General features: G+C 41.5%; 1 protein-coding gene across 1 annotated transcript in view; it reads right to left on the bottom strand.

Moving 5' to 3' along the window:
- Positions 1-1,689: 1,689 nt before the first annotated feature.
- RELN (reelin) overlaps positions 1,690-22,023 on the bottom strand; it is a gene marked incomplete at its 5' end in the record, with an annotated part of 297,323 nt that continues 276,989 nt past the window's right edge. The window contains 11 exons of the mRNA XM_082311058.1: positions 1,690-1,815; positions 12,173-12,271; positions 12,671-12,868; positions 13,886-14,105; positions 14,975-15,132; positions 15,478-15,639; positions 16,601-16,674; positions 18,251-18,426; positions 18,946-19,188; positions 19,601-19,707; positions 21,045-21,220. Coding sequence (XP_082167184.1) covers positions 1,719-1,815; positions 12,173-12,271; positions 12,671-12,868; positions 13,886-14,105; positions 14,975-15,132; positions 15,478-15,639; positions 16,601-16,674; positions 18,251-18,426; positions 18,946-19,188; positions 19,601-19,707; positions 21,045-21,220 — 1,710 coding nt within the window. The 3' untranslated portion in view covers positions 1,690-1,718. The remainder of the gene's footprint in view (positions 1,816-12,172; positions 12,272-12,670; positions 12,869-13,885; positions 14,106-14,974; positions 15,133-15,477; positions 15,640-16,600; positions 16,675-18,250; positions 18,427-18,945; positions 19,189-19,600; positions 19,708-21,044; positions 21,221-22,023) is intronic.

Below are 22,023 nucleotides of genomic sequence, written 5' to 3'. Positions count from 1 at the left end.
TCTCTACAACGGTCTCTTCTCCCAGGTAACAAGGGATAGGATGAGAGGAAACGGCCTCAAGCTGCGCCAGGGGAGGTTTAGATTGGATATTAGAAAAAACTTCTTCACTGAAAGGGCAGTCAGGCACTGGAACAGGCTGCCCAGGGAAGTGGTTGAGTCCCCATCCCTGGAGGTATTTAAAAGACGGGTAGATGTGGTGCTTAGGGCCATGGTTTAGTGGTGGCCTTGGCAGTGCTGGGTTAATGGTTGGACTCAATGATCTTAAGGGTCTTTTCCAACCAAAATGATTCTATGATTCTAAGAATTAGCAACTTCTTGTTTTGAACTGCGTTCCTTATGTGCTGCACTGCAGTCCTCGGAGCTTGGAAACGCCGATTTGCACACTGCACATTGGGTTTGCAGATAAAGGCAAGCGAGAGCGTGTACTGGTCTGTGGTCCCATTTCATCGTTTCATTCCTTGCACCAGGACCTGTTCCAACGACGAAGTTATGCGTACAAGTGGGACTGGGAAGACCTCTTGGTTTGTGTTATTTGCCAAGTGCTGTTAAGCATGATCTACTAAATATTAAAAAATACCACCGATGTTTGCATTAGAATCTAGGTATTTAGTAAAAGAACTTGGTTTATGATTTCATGGAAAGCCTGCATGGCTTGAAAAGTCTAACGTCAGAATTGTTTGTTGACATTATTTTTATTGAAGCATGGATCTTTAGCTTGGTTCACCATAAAGTGAAGCATTTTATTTATGATAATAGACAGTTTAGGGCTATAGGGGCATTATAACGTTGCTGGTGTAGATACAACTTTATCAGAAGATACAAACATGACCCGCAATAGAAACAAACACCAAAGAGAACACAATGAAACGTTCACTGTTTACAAATCACTTCATTACTACAGACACCAAATGGCAGTTACTGTAAGTAAATCAGTTGCAGAGAACTGACTACATTTAGACAGGGAATTGGGAACTTCTGTTTGGGGCTTCATCCACAACTCCTTAGTAGAAAAAAGTTTAATGTCAAGCATTCTTTTTTATCCACAAAACAATGCTAACCAACAGACATATCAAAGAATAAGACCGAAGGATATCAACGCCTTTACAACTACTTTTGCAATTATCTTCTTGATTAGGTACTTTGATTTTTTTTTTTTTAATACATGTTGTCAGAAGGTAAATAGCCCAAAAATCAGCAGCAAAAATATTACAACAACAAAACAAGTAAATACAGTGCCAATGTGTCATGTTGTAGAAGAGAATACAAAGAGGACAAACAATGATAACTTAATCATATAAAATGACACAGAGCTGAAATACAGTGCACTTAAATACCTATGTGACAAGAATGTTAAATTCTGTACTTAGTATGTAGGTATTTTTAAACATAAAAATCTGAAAAGTCTTTGTGCTTAAACTTTTTTTCCTGTTAAACAGAATTAGTTGCTTACTTCCAATACTGCCACTGTAACTGATATTACAACAGATCACAATTTTCACAGACACATCAACATTAAAACATTTACCTATGAGAAAATAAGTCACTTCTCATTAGTTCACAGTGCGAAAAAGTGGTGTACACTCTGTCTTGAGAAAGGCTTCCAGTTATTCATCAAGCCAGTTGCAGAAAAGTCCTGATACCAGACGCAGTGCTAGATTTAAAGAATGGAAAGCAACACATCACATGTTGGGAGGAAAAAAAATAAATTTCTCGTTTCTTCATGGATATCGTCTAAGTGACCTTCGTCTTCTGTTGTAGAAATGCCTGAGCCCATGTTGCCGTGAAAAATTCATCATGTAATTTTGTTTGCGAGTGCTGTGAAAATCAAAGGGCGGGGGGAGGAAGAGAAGAGTGTCAGTTCTTTATATGTAGTTTAAATGCTCTTGGAGCAGTGAGCTAGTGGGACAGATTCTTCTTTTTCCTTGCGTGACCTTTTAGCCCTATGTAAACTGGTGTGTATTGCACCCTTTGTACAACAGCAAGGTACAAGGCAATTGAGAATCTGTCCCACTTTGCTTTTATTTACGCGTCATTATTTTAGGGAAATGTTAAGAGATTTCGGCTAATGAAAACTTGTGCTGCCTAGGACCAGATTCACTAAAGCTATATGCACTTCATACCCTCTCAGTACAGGGCGTTTCTCTACAGTGGTTTTATACTCTAGTTGTCCTTCTGTCTTAGATCATTAACTGCTTTGTCTTGAGAACAGAGGAAAAGCTTTACTCCACTTCATTACCTTCTAATTTTACTATATAGGAAGCGAAGTGCAACACCTTTATGCAGACTTAACATTTCCCTCCCCTATACACCCCCATCCAAAATTAAAGGAAGATCTAGGAAATAAGCATCATCACATCTGGGAGGAGACGAGGCAAGAGGCAGCCTGACTGCAGCCTAATTAAAGAAGTGACACTTGTTGGGAAGACCAACCTGAAGGACAAGGCACATCCCACCTAACGTAGGTTTCTACTTTTCTGGTTGAGGGAAGAAAGAACCCTGAGAGGGCAGCGGTGGACAAGATGGCTGCCTGGGACTTTGGTACCTGAAACCCATCTAAGTCCTAAGGGCTGAATCCCACCTTTAGTTTCCAAATTTCAGCACCTTTGGAAATGGAGCTGTAACATCTGTGGTGCATCCTTGTGAGTCTACTCACGGCACAGAACTGAACAGAACGTGCAGCACCACAGAGCCTCTACATCCTACTGCCTCTGCTGTGGCAGGGCACGGCAGAAGAGCCACAGAGCTTCGTCTGGCTGTGCCTTTTCTTGGCCCCTTTACATACATACCCATACCCCCGGTACATACACACAAATACAGGCCTATGTAAATCTACAGCCAAACTGCATTCAGAATCACATGAGAATGAAAAGGTTCGCGTATTCTGTAGTTCTGATACAGAATGTCTCCTCTTAGACCCACTACTTGTAGAGCACCTGGCCAGCGGTACAGAGCAGCTGAGATGTGGCTACGAGAAGCAGTCACTCTGGCACGCTGCACCGTAGAGTCCCAGGGTATGGGAAAGACCTTTCGATCAGAGAACTACTTTTAAAAATAAAAATAGTATTGCATACTGCAGCCAGACTCTAGATTTTAGAGCCGCCCGAGAGCCCCTTTCTCCACACGGAAAAATGGCACACGAGATACTCCCACAGATGCAGTCAGAGGACGCAGTTTCTTTGAGAGAGTGGAGCACAGTGTTAACCATGCAGACCCTGAGGACAACTCCAACAGGCACAGAGCTTCACCCAGGAGGAACCGCTGGTGACTGTGTGGCCAAATTTTCTTTTGGTTTTCAGGGGAAAGGAGCTGCAAAGTTGCAGTGAATCTGTGCAGTCTCAGGCTAATTTTTGACTCCCTCTCCTAATCCTCCGGGGCCACTTAGGACCCTATGTTTTCTAGCTTCGTCTTGAAGTGGGAGAAGGATGCCTAGCCTAAGTGTCTCTGTTCCAAAGGACTCAATGTTACCAGGAGCCTCCAAACCAAGAAGTCCATCAGATTTTAAAGGTGATCTGTGAAGTAAAGGCCTGCAGTAGACATTACAGTCAACAAATCTCCCATTTGTGGGTGCAAGGCAGGTTTTCACTTGTGAGTTTTCTCTGTGAGTAAAAGGTAAATACTCATACTGTAATCAGTCATACTTTCCTCTCTAGTGCATAAGCTTATTTTTAGTGAATGTGGCCCTTAGGAAAAAGAAATAATTGCATGCTTTGCAAAATACGTATGATCCTCCAGAGGCAAAGATAGCTTTTGCTGTAGTATGGTAACTTCATCTAAAAAAAATCTGTATAACAAAATTACACCCTTTTCAAGAGCTGATCTAGAACGTGACTGACTAAATTGAATAAAAGCAGTTGTGTCAAAATCTAGGATGTAAACCCCTAAGCAATTCCAACTTGCTTCCCACCTAGTTTTCCAAGGCTTCGCAAATTTCTTCAGCCAATTTTACAGAAAAATGACACCGCTTTTTTGCCACTGGAATGTACATACAAGAATGAAACAAAATCCAGCTCCTGGTGACAACGAATGCAAACAGATCTAGACTCGGCACAACGTTTGGTGCTCTCACAGTAAGGCAGCGCTCTAGAGCATTTGGCAGCTAGGGGAGGGGTTGGTATTTGAGGTTGACTTGTCCTGATTTCTTCAAGGGAAAAGGTCTGTGCTGATTTGTAAGAGTTTTGTGTGAGAGAGTGACAGCGGTGAGCCTATATAGTTTTAATGCCACTTGGTAGCTCAAGTGCAAAGAAGCATTTATTCAGTCTTTATCCTGGTCCCGTACTCATCTCTGTGGAACATCACCCTCATGGCAATGCCGAGTGCCTCACTGAGGAAGGCAGGAGGGAAATCATGACCCCGAACCCGCTCCTGAAAGTGGCTGCCGTTGGTCATGAGGCTTGAAGGAGCTCTTAATCTTGCCTTCCCTTGAATTCCCATTGCCTGGGAAGTGGGTGGTTCCTTAGACACAGGGCCTTCAAGGCGACATCCCACCTCTCAGGAGAGCACCCTAACCATCAAATGAGGATGGAGCACCTCTCTGCTGGGAGAAGGCTGCTCTGCAGCCAAAACACAGGAGACAGGGGCCTGGGAGAAAGCACTACCCAACTCCAAGTGATCTCATTCTAGGCACGTGGGACCAAATGGAGCCTGTCAATGTGTTTGGCTGAAACAACTGCTGTTTCTGGACCTGGTTAAATTTAGGACTGAGCTTGGCTGTGAGATCCTCAGCTTGGGCGTGACTTGGGCAGCCAGGGCACATGCTGAGCTGCAGTTCTTGGACCGGGGGCCGTCATGTTCCCCTGTCTCCCTCCTGCCTTTGGTCTGCTCACATTCAGCAACAGCTCAGCAGAGATTTTCAGGACCTGTTTTGGACACTGCCAGGTATACCTGGCCTGTATTTCACTTCAAATGCCCAACCATTTTCTATCTGGCCTTAAAGTTGATGATGATGTTTAAAACAATGAACAGAGGAGGGGGAAAAAAAAAAGAAAGGAAAAGAAAGAATTGAAAAAAGGAAGAAAGAAGGGGTTACCTAATAACTTACAAGAGATTTACTTATTTTTTATGTATATCATTCTGTTTTGTTATTTTATAAGATGATCAAGATATTACAAACAAAGAAAACATATATTCCCTATCTTACACTGAATACCAGAGCAGTGCAGTGTGTGAAAAATGAGAAATCTAAATTCCTAAGAACTAAATGCTTGGTTTTTTTTACTTGCACTGACATGGTTCAAACTTGTTCTCACTGATGTCCGAGATGGGCTTTCCAGCTACCTTTTGGATGCCAAAAAAAGCCTTCATAAATAAAAACTTCATGCCTGCTATAGAAAATGGCATGATTTTAACTCTTGCTATAGGTCAATAGGTTTATTATAGTATCGTGTCATATTGTATAGTATGTATAGTCTGGTATCCGCAAGATGAGAATGGGTCTATATTTATTTTTGTGAATTAATTTTATATATTGATAGGAGGCAAGCACTGTATAATAGAGATCAATAGTGCTTTATAAGATCACAATAAGAATTATATAATATAGTTTGCAGGAGTACTTACACATTTCTTGCATTTGTAGATTTAAGAATGCTTTCAGTACTATTAATAACAAATTTAATTTGTATTTTTACAGACTGATAAAAGGCTTTACCATACTTTTGCTGTTGTTTTTTTGTTTGGCGCACCCAAAATGTGCCAGCCAGCATCAAGCTATATTAGGAATAGACCCCTCCTTCCATAATGGAGAGTGTGGAGGGCACTTTTGTTTGGATATCAGTGGTAACTTGGAGGCTGCTTTGCAAGTGTGTAACGGACTGTCAGCGCCTGCCGAGCCTTCTGCCTTTTCTGTGCATTCACTGAACCATCAGTGAATCAGAAAGGTACAGATCCAAAATAGTTAGCTACGTATTGCTGATGGAGCAAACAGCAAAAAAGCGTTTAATAGGAGCAACTACTGCATAATCCGTTCAACAGTTTGACTGCATTATTAAAAAATAAATAAAGGATAATACTGCTCCAATTTACATAGGAAACCCTAAATAAGCTTCCAGTGAAGCCACTGGAATTATACTAGTTACATGAAAACAATACACAGCCAATACCAAAGAACAAAATTCTGTCTAGGGCATGTTCAATTAATACTTACAATAAAGCAATTTATGAGGAGTCGGTCTGGGTTTTTAGTCTTTAATAGAGCACTCTGGCTATTTCATGTTTCCTAAAGCACAGTTTGAACCACAAGTCTGCAATTTAAAATTTATGAAAATAGAACATAGCCAAATGGAATGAAAAATATGCCGTAAAACCCCCCAGTATATACTAATGTCATTCATTATTTCTGTATTTTTAATTTTAATTGACAGGGCACAATAGGAACGAAATAGGAACAAAAATATTTGGATAACAAAATGAAACATAAACAAAATCTTAGAAAACAGCAATGGCATGCCTCTCAGGACTAGGCCTGGGGTAAATTTTGAGGCTGAATTACAAATGCTTTGTTAGGCAAGTACTATAATGAGAAAAGTGATGTGCTCTGACTGAAGTCCTGATGGCTCATCTCAATGACAAACGGTCTTTGGCTCCAGTGAGGTCAAGATTTGACCCCAGCGCTCAGTAACTGTTGGTTAGTGGTATCTATTAACTGCGACGGCACAAAGCAGCAGAGTTAGAAGAAACAGAAGAACTACCTGGGAGACACTTGCTGTGCGTCTAAGGCGCACTCGTAGCTATGCCACCATGCAGATTCACTCACATACACTACTTGGCTGTGGCTTCAGCTCTGTGGTCATTAATTACAGAAGAAAATGGGAATTCCCCCTTGGAGCTGAGAGGTTGCCCATGCAATGCGCTGGGTGCCCTCCATTGGCAGGTCTCATTGCACCGCAGCAGCAGGAGAAGCCCCTCTCACCGCAGCCTCAGTGGAATTCCCACTGTGATACGGGCTGAGCTGCTGAGCACTTTCTGCTAAGTTTAACTTCCCCCAGTGCTCCCTGGGGAAGAGCTGTGGGATCAGGGCCCTCAAGAGCTACGTAGCAGTAGTACAGAGAGTACAAATGATTTTCCACCAACCCATCATTGACAAAACTGTGCAAGAACTGTAGCTGTAACAGCAAGATACATTTGATATTGATTCAGGGAAAGTACTTACCTTATTCTAGTGTAAAACCAATGACAGCAAACAATGAAATACAACACAAGTTAGAAAATGCCTTTCAATGCATGCAGCACTGTGATTAGTCATAAAACCCTGATGAGGTTTAGAGGCAATATAGGACTTTTCATCTCTTTTGAAAATAAAAATTGAACAAATTATTTCCTGATATTTAAAATCAATGTTTATATTTTTATTTTCTATAAAATTCAGCATGCACTTTTTAGAAACATAATAAAAATGTCATAAAAGCACAAACTTCATCATATTAAATTTGGCATAAATGTTGTGAATATTTAGATAATTAATGTTTGAACTATTTCTGGTCTTTAGTATAAATATGTTGATACTTGAATTTAAGTGCATTTTTCAAATCATTGCTTTTTACTAAAAAAATGAAGCAGATGAAAATGCTTTTCCACATGAGCACTCTTTGTTAGAGCTACAATATATAATTGGTATTTTAATGTTGCAAAATAAGGATAAACATTCTTTGCACCAAATGCAACATAAGTTCTCACTAAATCATTTGTGCCAAAAACGTGAGAATATCTTGACAATGAAGAGCATGGAGTGATGGCTATGGAGGGATTCATTCTGTTATCCGACAGTTAACCATAAAATAGTAGGTGGGGATAACATTTCTTGCAATCCTTGCACAACTCAAATTCCCTTGGATGACATCATGAGTTTTGGGGTACAAGGAAAGCAACATCAGACCCTTAGCGTTCAGCTTATCATTGCCCTTTATTTCTCAATACCTTTGACCAGAATCGAGTTTATAAGAGGTCAGCAAGGGCCTGCCCTATACACAAAGAAATGGCAGTTCCAAACGCACATGCAAAAAAGTGTGTGGTGTCTGTGCAGCAGACAGGCCGAGAGCTGTGCTTCGAGAAAAAACAATGTGCAAATGAAATGCTGGGTTGGACATGGGGTCTTCTTAGGGCAGAAGTACAGGGGCACTGAACAGCACTCTTTCTTAAGTCTGGGGTAAAATACATTTTCATCCTAAGAAGAGCCACATGGAACATGTGAGAGTTGTGCCCAAAGCTTTCTTTATGAATGGAGAGGAAAAATGCTGCACTAATGAGGAATAATCGGCACTAGCTTTAAAAGGAACTAGACAACTTGATAATAATATCCTCTCCCCACTACAGGACAGATGTCAACCGTTGTTAAAATAAGTTGGCAAGTGGTTAGTTGGCAAGACCAATTTAATGTATAACATATTCAAAGTAGATATTGCATTTCACCTGTTTGAAAGAGGTGCTCAATTTGAGCACGATTTGCAGCTGCATCACAGCCTTAACGATACTGCTTTTTAATGAGTGATTCAAATAATTCATTCAGAAGTGGAATGATCCTAGTAATATATAAACCCACCCGCCTTTGGCCTTTCTTATCACCATCAGGTATTTTGCATGCACATATAATCTGCAGGTTAATTTTCTCCCCCAGCAAACTATCTTGGGAGCAAAAAGGAAACAAAGAAATTGCATCCTGAAAATGTGTTTGCTGGTCAGAGGATGATGGCTCTTGACTCAGAAATCAATTAGACTGAATGGAGTGTCACGACCCTGGCTGTGCACCAGCTGTAAGTGGTATCTGTGCTATGACTTGGCAGCTGGGCCTGTGACAGAATTAATTTCAAATCTTTGGATTGCTGAGAAGAGTTGAGCCATGAAAGCAGGTATTCACAGATTTGTCCCTGGGGCGCGCACTGTAAGGAGGAGCAGGGACATCCCCCATGTTGGATGGGAAATAAAATGAAGAAAGTCCTTGGTTGTGCTACTTCCCTACAGACCAGCTCTCCGTGCAGGCAGGTGCTTTCCCTGCTTGCCCTCTTACACCAGCCCTTAGTCTGCTCGAGGAGAGCATGGCTCACTTGCCCATGGGCTGAGGAAAAGCTGGCACAGCACCTAGGTGTGCACCTGGGGGTGCAGGCAGCCAAGCCAACACCTAGGGCATTTGGGAAAATCAGGTCCCTTTGTCAGCCCACAGGGTAGTGGAGGAAACACAAGACGAGGTGTGTGGAAAGCCAGGAATTTCTGTACGTCCCAAACCACACCTCGTAGTACAGGTCGGCTTCTTGCTCTAACACCTCACAGGCTAGAGGCTTGCCTGCTGCGGCAACGTGGGTACACAGATCACAAACAAAGATGAAAATCTAGGACTTTTAAAACTTAATTTTGATGGTACCCGTGGAGGTGTATGCAGTCTCGTTCAAGTGGGTGATGGGAGCGCAGGGTCATTAAGAGGACCAAGTACAGATGGTGTTAGACATGGACCATCAGCAGGTCTTGTAGCCAGGGATGTTCGTGGCTTTCTGAGAGAAGGTCAGAGTGCCAGCAGGAATTATTTCCCATTTGGGAGGCACAGATGTTTCCTAAGGTATCCCAGCTTTGGGATGAATAAGCCAGGCAGAAGCCTACTGACTCTCCAGGGACTCCCTATAGAATTAAGGGGAAGAGGTAATGACAGCACTCTGGTGAATGGTTTTAGTTCAGGCCATGCCTCTCTGCAGCCATGCCAGAGAGCCCTGGGGTGGCTATCGCCCACAGAGCTCTCCTCTGGCAGTCTCGATGGTGGGGCAGAGCACCCGAGGGGCACTGCCTCCTCGCCTCTCGCTGGAGAGCTGCTTGGGCAACGTGGCTTGCTCTCCCCAGGGGCAGGCAGGGTTTCTGTGCCCTTCATTGGAAAATGAAGGAATACTAAGAATTAAAGCTAAGTCTATCCCTGGTATTCGTGGTATGAATCCTGGTAGCCCTGGTGTGTGCAGGATCATCCAGGGTTAGTGCTAACAGACACTGATCCAGTCTCCCTTCTGTATGCCTGGAAGCACTCTGTGGAGGTGACCATCTTCGTCATTTTACAGGTGAAGAAACTGAAGTGCTGGGGGGCAAAGGGACCAGTGTGAGGTGGCAGAGTGAAACAGCAGAGCTAAAGGAAAATCCAGGTAGGAGCATCTATTGACAAGGAACAGTGTGCTTCCCTTCAGAAAGCCTTCCAAAGGCTTTATTGAACCCTTTGTGGGTTACTTGCAAATAAAATTTAAGAGACCTACAAAATATTTTGATGAATTACAACGTGCAGACAGAACTTAAGCAAAACAGAGGGGTCGGAGCCACCTGTCAGGTCTGGGCACATGCTGGCACATGAACCAGATGCGCCACAGCATGTAATTCTGCCTTTCCTGAGAGCAGCATGTCTCACGTGTTGTAGTTAGCAGGGGCTGGAACTCCACATCTGGCCTTTGGGAAGTGTGCTGCCATGGCACTGCATTTCACGGTACTTGGTAAGGGAGAAGTCTGTCTGGTTTGCTCTGGCTTCCTCTGTGGGTTGTACCAGGTGTCACCTGAACAGGATGGGAACTCTCCGTCTCTAGCCTGATATTTTGGTCAATATTCAGAAGAGCCTTAAAGCTCTGTAATAGGAAAAATAGAAGAGAAGGGAGAAGGCACTGTCTGCCCATCTGGTTCCTTCTCTAGGCAAGGTGTGATTACTTGCTATAGCATTTCTATTGCTGTCTCCATTCTAATATAACATCTCTCATATGACTGACTTGTCACCACTCAACTTGTGTGTCTAGTCTAAAACCTGGCAGATCTTATTGTCAAGGAGGTTCTCCAGAATTCAGTCTAAAAACCACTTTTAAAAGATCTGTCCTACTTCTACTCATACTCCCTAATTCAATGCTTAGATTGACGAATAGTAGTATGCTCTATTTTTTTTCCCATCTGATTTTTTCTTTTTTTTAATTGCAAGGCAGAAAGACATGGGAATATTTCAGAACCACCAGTTCCCTTTTCCATGGTTTCCTAAACACTGTGAACATCCTGCAGGTTCATACTCTCTCTCATATCTTTCCTGATGCAGCATTGTATAGCCATTGATTAACTAAGCCAGGAATCACATCCGTCCCTCTGTTCCTTCAAGCTTTAAGCTTAATGTTATGGAAGCAGAGCCCAGCAAGGTGTGTAAAAGCAGCAGAGCGTGTACAGTTCCTCAGTGTTGGGACCAATTTGGTTTGGGGTTGATATGAGTGCCATGCAAGCTGGTGCTTCTCAGTGGAAAGAACAATAGGGCTAACTAGCAATCAGATAATTCACTTTGCTACCATTACAAAACATTGCTTGCAGTGTCTCTGCTAATTCAGAAACCTCATTGTTATAATTACACAGTCTGGAGGTTATCCAAGCCTAATTTCTTCATTGCTGGTTTTTAAATTGTTCAATAAAAGGAATGTTTGAACCTATCTATGGAGCAGGCACGCCTCTCTCTGCCAACCACTGTCAGCGATGAGTGGTCCCGCCCGTGAAGCCACTAGCATTTCACTTCTACTGGAACTAAATTGTTAGAGAAAAAGCAGGTCATCTCTTCGTGACGTAACACAGGAAAAACGGGTTAGCTGCCAGCGAAACCCATCTCAAGAATGGGAGAATCAGGAGGGTGCAGATACTTGGTAAAATCTTGACAAGGGGATGAATATAGAGCTCGGACCATAGGAACCTGATATAGTGAACCCTGTTTCTGAACAGTATCCTTCTTACTAAAAAAAGGAAATGAATAAGGCATTAGTTGCTAATGCAATTTTTTCAGAGGCACAATAACATTACTTTGTGCAAAGAGCAATACAGCAGTCTTTTGTATCTTCGAAAGGATATAAATCAGCCTTACATGGCAGCACAGCGTTGAACAGAAATATCCTTTCTTATGTCCCAGCACAATATATTTCGCAGGCATTGCTGCATTAGAGGACCACACCAATACTCGGTGGTGATAAAGCCCCGCTTTCCCTCCTGCGTTTTTCCACAATGCACAACACATACCCCTGCTGTGCCACTTATTTCGTGGCCGTCTTAACCACTGACGGTTGCAGTCAGGACAGAGCATTAGCAAAGACTGGTTCTCAAAGGTTTCCCTGGGCCACAACGTTTCTTACTGAGCTTAACACTCGTGCCATGCTGGAGGAATTTCAGTGCTTTCTGAGATGGGGTGGGATGAGGTGAAGCTGATACTCACAGGACGACTTCTACGTGGTCCAAAGCCCACTGATCATGACCTGTTCCGTTGTGACGGGGCTGCCACCAGCGCAGTAAGACTCCTTTCATTCGTGCCTCCCTGTCACCACAAATGCAAGAGCCTGTGAGAGCTCCAGACTATCGGTGGTATGCACATCCCTATCTACCCCCAATAGGAACTGAGAGCAAAGTCAAAGCGTTATTTCTACATCCCTGAACATCAACACACCGTACACGCGAAATATTTAATGGTGAAAAATACACACAGATAAGGAGGAATTTTTTTTCCCCTTAAATCTTTAAAACAAATATTCTGTTTTTCTTTCAAGTATATTGATAAATGCTAGGCTGGAATTTCTTAATCAGCCTTTCCCTTAAGTTCTCTTTGTTTACCCTCTCATCAACCTTTTTTCTTGCACAGTGATGCAGAGATAGATTATTTCTTAGCAGAAATATATCTTGTGAACTTAGAGGTAATGAAATGTGACTGAGTACTCACAGGGGAACATTATAAGACACTCTTTGGGCTTGTATAAAGTCCTTTGGCTGATGCTGTGCAATTACTTGCCATGTAATTCCATTATTTACACTGTATTGGAGGAGCACTGCCTTGTCTACAGTGTTAGGATCACTGAGATTGGTATTGCAACTGTCTGTTTGTGAAATACTTCCAATTTGCAAAACAAACATGATTTTGCTGTAAAACACAGAGAGAAAAGGTATTTTCAATATGCAAAAAGTATTCAAACAGGAACAATAGCATTTCCAGGTTTATTGCAGTTACCTTATTAAAACTTCAAGCATCCTCAAGAATCATTACTTTTAACATGCAAAATAAACTGCTCTCACATCTCTAAAACGCAGCTCCCCTTTCGAAGTAAATAGTTTACTATGTATAACATATTGCCATATAGTTGGACACAATAGATCCAATTTTACAATGTATCTGCACAAAACTGAGAAACATAAACAATATAAACATGCAAATGAGTGTATGAAAAGCTAAAAAAGGGAAAATAAAGGTTGAATATAATAATGTGCATGAAAGATTTATCATATTCTACCTGGGTGTTCAAATAAGAAAGGAAGAGCCTGATTTATATCTGGCCCATTTGCCAATTCATCCTGTTTCTAATCTTGCTTTAGACAACTAAATACAAAAGAGTCCAGAAAGCTGTCACTCTGTTAAGAGCCAGCACAGGCTGGTTGCATTTGTTTTTCCATGGCCAAAGAGGCTCAACAGATGAAAAAGATGTTCCTGTTCATTGCCAGGTGAATATAATTCTATTTGACAACTGAAATGGGAAAATGAGTCCGTAATTACTAATAGCATCTTTAGTCATGACCATCATGGAGGCACATATAAACATGGGATTTGTCTTATCAGATCAGGCACTGGTCCAGACAGTCTGGTGTCCAGTCCTTGCCAACGGCTTCGTTGTCAGTGCTGGCTTACTAGACAGTGCTCTGTTGGGCATGACGAAAACATCTGACCTTTTCATCTGACATCGCTTCCTCCTCACTCTCCATCTCCCAAATGGAAGTCACGAAGCATTTTGCCAACCCTAATGTTTATCTGCCAGCCACATCTGACTGCATGGCAGAGCCAGGTCAGTCCATCCTCATCAATACTGGCCCAAATGACTGCACGTACATATGAAGAGTTTCCTTTTGCATGAGCTGCTAAAAGAGCATTTTAGGCTCAAAGTATTACCTTGCTCGGGTGAGATCCAGAGGCTTAGTCACAGCTTGTCGTATTTGACATCCATTAAAATACAGCGAATCTCCGTGGGCGTAGGGTGCCAGCTGTCCACATCCATTCCCTATCACTCCCCCCTGAATGGTTTCCCAGTTTATTTCAGTGACTCTTTCAGATTCAAAATTATCTTTAATATAACTGGGGAGGTCATGGCTAAAAACAGAGCAGTCATCACCTAGAAATGACAGAGTGAAGTTATAAAACACATAAAAATCAAAAGAATTGAGAAAATTGAGTTACAGTTCATTGTAATTCCATTAAAGGTTGTGGCCCAATATACGGTGTGACTACAGGCTGAATATATTTCAGCAGATCCATTAATAACGTGCACATTACTGTACAGCATTCATTTTTAGAAAATTGAGGCTGCGAGTCTTATTTTTTACAGCAATATAACTTCAAGAACTGCAATACAGTTTCTGCTGTTTTGCATTGATGCCAATACGAGAAACCTCAAATTGCCGGTTGAAGGGAAATGCATCTAAAACAGGGAAAGGATCTGAGCTTACAAAGTTATGAGACTCTGTCCTGGAAGACATTAAACACTGGCTCCACTCCCACAAAGCACTTCTAATTTGATGAGGGCACTCAGGTACCATTAGGCATGTGCTTAGCTGCATTGCAGGATTAGAGCAGTGCACTTTGTCCTGATGGGGCACAGAACTGAGTCCCTTACCGGGGCCAGTCACCAACATTGGGATCCCACGTACACATCCCCTGGGAGCGGGTGCACCCTTGGAAGGAGTACAGGGGTGGAGGCCATTTCTGGGTAAGCAGGTAGCCATGTTCTGCCTTCACTGAAGGCTGAATGGGCTTTACACACAGTGCCGGACAGCAGAGGCTACTGATTCAATCCAGAAAGAGTAAAGGGAGGGAAGAGCTGTTATTTGCAGCTGTGTCAAATTATTAATTTATAAGCTGTTACTCAAGCATTCCAGTGATGAATTTAGACATGTTACATCACTCTGTCTTTATCTTTTTGTTTAATCTTGAGCTAGATTAGACTGCAGCGGATGTATAAGAAAGAAATTGAAGAAATGAAACCTTGGTATCCTTCATCACAAATGCAAATGGCTCCAGTCGTGCAATATCCATGACCACTGCAGAGCTTGGGGCACGCTTCCCCGATGTACACGTGGTCAATTGCCCAGCTTTGCTTCTCTAGTTCTTCCCCCTTCTGAATCCACCTGAACTGAGTTGCACTGCAAATATCAAAATCCGAACACCGTATTACGACATCTAGCAATTAAACACGTCCGTACAGTGATGTTCAAATATGACAGCAGCAGATGTTAACGAAAAATGTGGTATGAAGGGGTTGTGACTTCGACAACTGGAAAGACCCACCCTGAATGGGTGGCTGCTACGTCATTGGCAATAGCCACTTTTATTAACAAAAAGCTTCCTGAAAAACATTAATTATCTATCAGATCTAAATGCAGCAATAAAGAAGCATTTTTAATTCACCAGTTGTTCCAAGCGAACAGTGCCAGCAAGACAGCTGACATTTTATAGGCCCACAGTGAGCTGACCTTTCAGTAACCTACCTGGATGAGACATGATCAGGCAGCTGGATAGTTATTCTTCTCCACATGGAGCTGTTGACAGAGTTATAGATGGTAGCTTCGTGGAACTGAAATGGGGAGCAGCCAATGCTATTAGATGAGGAAGGAAGACAGTGTGTCTGGACGAGCTGCCATGAGTCTGTCCTGTAGGAAACAAAAAAAAATGTTTTAGAACAACTGAAAGAATAATGAAAGGGAAACAGGTAATTTCTAAGGGGCATGACATTGCCTGTCTTACTGAACAAACCCAAGAGATTGTCAGCAATAGTTTCCATGCTCTCTGTAGCCACAGACAGAATCATAGAATCATTTAGGTCGGAAAAGACCCTTAAGATCATCGAGTCCAACCGTTAACCTAACACTGCCAAGTCCACCACTAAACCATGTCCCTAAGCACCATATCTACCCATCTTTTAAATATCTCCAGGGACAAATAAGATAGACAAGAGGTAAGAGGCTGAAACGCCAGTGCAGCCAGGGAGGACTTTCCAGCACCAGGTCTGAGTGCTGTGAATCCCTTGGTGGTGGTACGCACAGCAGCTCCTCTGGGCTGGCATGACTGAAAGATTTATTTAGGAGTCTGCTCCTTAGTCTCTCTCTTACAGTATTCAGAAAAGAGTCCAACAGAATTTGCTCCATGTTCACCCACAGTCATTTGAGCACAGAATATACCTTCACTTTTACAAATTATAATGCACTACTACACTGCACCACAGGAGACAGTTATTAATTGTTTGCTAGTTAAAGACCAAATCGGAAGTAACCTCCACTTCATTACAGCTTGGTCCTAAATATATAGTCCTGTATCAAACTAAGACAACAGTTTCCTGTGAATGTGGTTTTCTGCGAGCACATTTTACAAGGACCGTGCTCATGACTGTAACTGCAAGCTCAATGCCATGAATCTGTCGACATCTGGGATAAATTATAAAGAGAATTTATGGGAGTTATGTGGACAAATCCCAGTGCTTTCAAATGGGCTTTGTTCAGATCCTGTTACAAGATGAATATCAAAGTAATTGCTTTAATAAATAAAAGCTCTCTAGGTTTTTAATATTGTACATTATTTTTTTTTTTTAGGTCTATGTATTCTGCTCTCATTTACCTGGCATCCTTTGTATACTCCAGCATCACAGAGTGGAGGTCCCCACAAGAAGTTGCCTCACAGCCCACCACGATCTATAGCACAAATAAAATTGGCTGCTATAACAGGTCAGGTAGACATTTAATGTGATATATAATGAAGTCTTGCTCTCCTTTTTTTCTTTACAGGGTGCCAACTTAGATCTTGGACAAAATCCATCAGAAGTGGATGGAAAGCAAAAGACGCAGTACTTCAGATACTGCTTTTACTTAATGAATTTTACTTCATTGCTACTGTTATTTTCAAACAGAATCCTAACACTAAGTGCCTAAAGTTCAAATTAAATAGCTAAACAAACATTGTTTCTGAAACACAAAGATGTGGTAGCTCCTTCGAATTTCAGAAAGTGAAGTACGTGACTATGTGTTAATTACCTATGAAATTTATAATTTGTAATGATAAAAATGTGGATATAAACTTCAATCCAATTTAAGAACAGAATTCTTCTGAGTATTTCTTCTGAGTATTTCAAGCAATAAGCATATTTCTGTCATGTTAGAGTGGAAAGATTACAGTACCCAGTGTACAGTACTGAACAGATAACAGAAAGCTAAAATTTAAGAGCTTCAAAACCAAATGGCAGCCATGCACTAGAGCTGAGTTCTTAGTTTAGAAATAAAATCTTTGCTTGACTGGTGAAGAAAAAAAACCTTTGCAATGAGAGCTTAGTAATACAAACTATTAAATGCTGAAGGTTATCATAATTTTTGCCCTTAAAATAGAGGAAAAAGAAGATAGGCTGGGTAAAATAAGCAGCTTGGGGGGGTCTTGGCATTCAGTAGTAAAAAGCATGTCAGACTCCTCTTTTATATAATTTCATCAAAGATGGCATGCTGTGTGAGTGGGGGAAGCAGGGCTTTGAGAGGGTATACTAGACAGTCAATATAAATAGGCAGTGATGTTGAGAAAAGGTGAAAATATTGATTAGTGGAAAATGGAAAATTCTGGAGCTGTCTTGTCAAACAGAAGAGCAAGAAAAAAAAAACATAACAAGAAAATAGATGACCATTTTGATAACATTGCTTTCATATTAGTTCCTGGCTTTTAAGACATGGTACTTGGGAAAGGGCCTAGAACATTTCTGGACAACAACTACATGTTGCCTCTGGCCCATGCAGAATTCTACCTTAAAACAAAATAGAATATTCAGAAATGTTTCTATGACTATTTAGACAGTTTGCCATGCTACCTGAGCACTTTTGCATTTTCAAGATGCCACTCTTCTCCAGCGTGCCTCTACCTTGCCTTTTCTGCTTATTCATTAGTTATGGGGAAATGGCATATTCTGCATGCCATGTATTCTCACCTTAGAAAATAATTCCTACTGTATCTGATGATCCAGTAATTTCATGAGAAAGGGATTAGACTTCCAATCCCTCTTAGTAACCTCGAAAGCATAAAACCAGTCAGACTAATTTGACATTTAACATTCATGCAACCTTCCTGGTTCCCATTCCGAACACTTCAGAATTTCCTTTAAATTCTAACAAAAAGTCATTATTAATTATTCATCCAATTGGGCATCCTAGTTGGAAGAAGAAGAGTTTCTGGCAACACATTAGATGATTTTTCATTGCATACTTTACTTTGGAGAGAGAGAACATTTCTTACTTTAAACTGCATCATGTATCCTGGCTGTATAATGAGCTCCCTGGAGGACAGGATGTTGTGTGTTTTGTCCTTTTTCTTATTTGGCCAGTAGAGATGGAACGATGGATTTCCACAGAACCCTGCAGTCCTGACTGCATTAGGGTAAAAACTCCAGTTTTCTTCATGAGAAGTGCCTTCTATTAAGATGAGTTAGATACTATTACTGTATTATCTTGGTAAACATCAAGGCTTAGTAATGAATCCACAGAATCACTAGATACAGTACTTTAGTGATACAAACACTACATTTATGCTATCTGTCACAACACATAATAAGTAAGCTACTAAAAGACATAATAAAAACATCAGCTCCAGAGAGGTAATTAAAATGTTTAAATAATAGTATTTTTTAAAAATATGATTAAATGAAACTTTCCTACACAGGAATTCAAATGAAATGAGCTGGACTGAAATAAAAATTCTTGTCTTTCTGATAGGTATATACATATACATACACACACATACATACATATCTGAATACATGTGTATATATACACACCCCTATTAGTAGCATGGAAGAATAGTATATAAAGAGCATTAGTCCACAAAATGAAAAATTTGCTGAGTTAAAAGAAAAAGTGTGCTTGCAAGCTCACAGGTCTTATCTTAGATAAGATCATGCCAGACAACAGATTAGCTGTCACAGCCTGTCTTACCGTCGTCAAACGTATCTACCAGCTGGCTGGGGTTGATCTCTGCTCCTCCGATCAGGATGTTATCCAGCGCCCACTGCGCCCGGTCGGGGCCTGAAACCACGATCCCGTTGCTGATGGTAAAAGGTTGCCACCAGCGCAAGCGGGTTGTATTGGTCAGAGCGTGTTCAGGGAGGAGGATGTAGTCATGCCTGACTGAGATGTATTTTTGGTAATCCATCTCATGAAGCAAAGTCCAGGATATCCCTAGAATGAAAAGATGCAGGTTTAGTAATAAAAAAAAAGTGTATGGCAGAATTGTCTAAAAGATTAAAGGAAGATAATAGGAAATAAAAAACAATAGCTATGGTCTTCTGATAGACAAATCTTAACTTATAAGCGTAGTTGGCAACTGTTACACACTGCAAGAGTAATCTTGTAATCGTATAAAGGAATCAAATTGGCTGGAAGCTGCTGATTACTGAAATCAGGCAGGAGAATTAAGGAAAACTCCTGAGCAACAGATGGAAATTTCAAATGGGGAAAAAACTTTACAAGGACAAAAATAACTTTACAATTAAAAATTCTTATTATTTTGGGTCTCTGACAACTCAGATATTCACGGTGCTTGAATACAGAACAAGGCTGTAGCTTAGCTGAAACTACAAGATGTACTTGCCTCCATCAATGGAATAGTCTAGCAGCACTCCCTCCTTTCTGCAAGTTGGTCTGTGGCATGTTGTCATGTTGTTTTCACTCCCAATTCTCCCCCAGTACTGTAGAAATCTAAGAGTAAATAAATATATGAGTTTACATCTGTTAAAGATCTGCACAAATTGAGACGTTTGCTTTCTGTTAGGACATGTGCTGAAAATGTTCAAAATGCCAGCATTTTTAAGCAAGTAACATCAATGTACAAGTAGAACAAAGGTTTCCAAAAACATTGCCTAGTAATTCCCATGGGAACCTCATGAAATTCAGCAAAGTCCTGCCCCTGGGGGGACGACGACGACGACGACAGGACACTAACCCCTTGCAATTGTCCCAGCTGGGGACTGACTGGCTGGGAGCTGCTTTGCTAACAGTTCCCTGGGGTCCTGGTGGAAAGGGGGCTAAACATGAGTTAACTAGGTGACCTTGCAGCCATGAAGGACATAAAAGAAGTTGATAAAGTGAGGCAAGGTGAATGGAGGCCACTGAAATGGTTGGGGCTGGAGCACGTGCCCTTTGAGGAGAGGCTGAGGGACCAGGGCTTGTTCAGCCTGGAGAAGATGGCTGGGACTGGGAGACGGTGGTCGTACATCGAAACAAGGAAGGTTCCGACTGGATGTAACAGGGTGGGGGGGAAATCACTGTGAGGGTAACTCAACAGTGGAACAAGCTGTCCAAAGAGACTGTGGGATCTCTGTCTTTGGATGTTTTCAAGACCCAATGGGTCAAAGCCCTGAGCAACCTGAATTCAGTGTTGACCTGGCTTTGAGCATGAGGTTGGACTAGAGACTCCCTGAGGCCCCTTCCTTCCTGAAAGGTTGTGTGATTCAGTGAATTCTTGCTGAACTACAGAAGTGAGAGTGTGTGGCTTTATTAAACCCATACAGCCAAGGGAAATGATGCTGAAGTTGTCTTCTGTGTCATGTCCTTAGCTTGTCTAAACTGACATAATTCCATTGCTCTCCAGTTAAGTCATCCCTTTCTACAGCATGTGAGTGGGGTGGGTCTTGTACAGGCACCCAAGAGAAGACAACCAGCAGAGGTTATGTTCTGAACTCAGCGGGAGACACAGTTGGTGCCTCCAGGGTGGAGACAGCGGTGCCCAGGAGACTGCGGTATTTCGCCTCTTTGCAGGACAGGTGTTGCTGACTTCAGGACGTTCCTGGGGAAGGGGACCTGCTGCTTCACCGCAACATGGCAGACCCCTTCCACTGTGCTAGGATAAGCCTTGCTCTCTGTGACCTATCTGAAAGCATCAGTGCCTTGAGAATCGTAATCAAGTCTGTGTCTACCTGAGATAACGCTATCCTTGTGGTGGCCTAGGAATTCCCTGAGCTACAAGCTATGTCACCTGCTGCTTCGCCAGTGTTTAACAGAGTTCCCCATTAAAACGACATGGAAACATGACCTACTTTGCCCCCCGCAGGTCCAGATCTTGAGTGACAGCCTGCCTCACAGTCGCACCTCCAAAATACAGAGTTGTGTCTTCTGCGAGAATCCCACACTCAGTACAGGTATTCCCACCTTCTAAGGACATCCATAAATCTGGTTTAATTTCTTCGTTGTCAAAGCGCTCTTTCAGGAAAGTCTGTAAGTAAGATGTTTAACATAAAGCGCAGGTAATTATGATCTTAATTAAGCCTTTCTGATGACCACAGCTAGAACTGACCTAAACATGTTTGAAGCACTCATGAACACCGTAAAAATTTTTTTTCAGAGTGACTGAACATAATCACTTTTGGCTGAACATTTAGCCACTCGAACTGAATTGGCTAAATGTGAAAATATGTTAGGGGTAGATTTTAATGTACTTCAGAGGTAATCTAGCATGCTAAAATTTGCATGTGCAAATGAATGGGTCTAATTCATAACTGTGGTTATTTAAGACTTTGTTAACACCACTCCAGTACATATCTAGTACGTATGGGAGAAATTGCTATTCTATATTTTTCCCCAGCAAAACCAGTACTGCAGTGAAATTTTAGGGTTATTATAGTGAATATGCATTTATGCAACTGCCTGCACAAATATTTGCAGTGAAAACCATCTAGAATATATCTCTGATTTCCACTTACCTCTAGGTGTGCAGTAAAAGCAATGCCATGAGTGAAATCCTGGCCTTAAGGGGATAGTAGTAAAACTCCCCTAAAATTCCTAGGATTTTATCCCAAATGTCCTTAATGTGAAGAATATATTACTAATTAAAAATTGCAAACACATAATGATATTTGTTCATGCAATTATTATCTTGGATGAAAACCAGAAGATTATCATTCAAATGACATGATAACTGAAAAGTTAGATAGTTATATTCTCTTTAGATAGAATGCTGCTTAACCTGTTGTTTCTGTGGACCACATACCTATTCTGTTCTTATCTAATGTAGAAAAA

This window comes from Platalea leucorodia, assembly GCF_965183815.1.
Source record: "Platalea leucorodia genome assembly, chromosome: 4".
NCBI lineage: Eukaryota > Metazoa > Chordata > Aves > Pelecaniformes > Threskiornithidae > Platalea > Platalea leucorodia.
The sequence above is the reverse complement of the archived record's forward strand: the minus strand, read 5'-3'. Positions and strand labels throughout refer to the sequence as shown.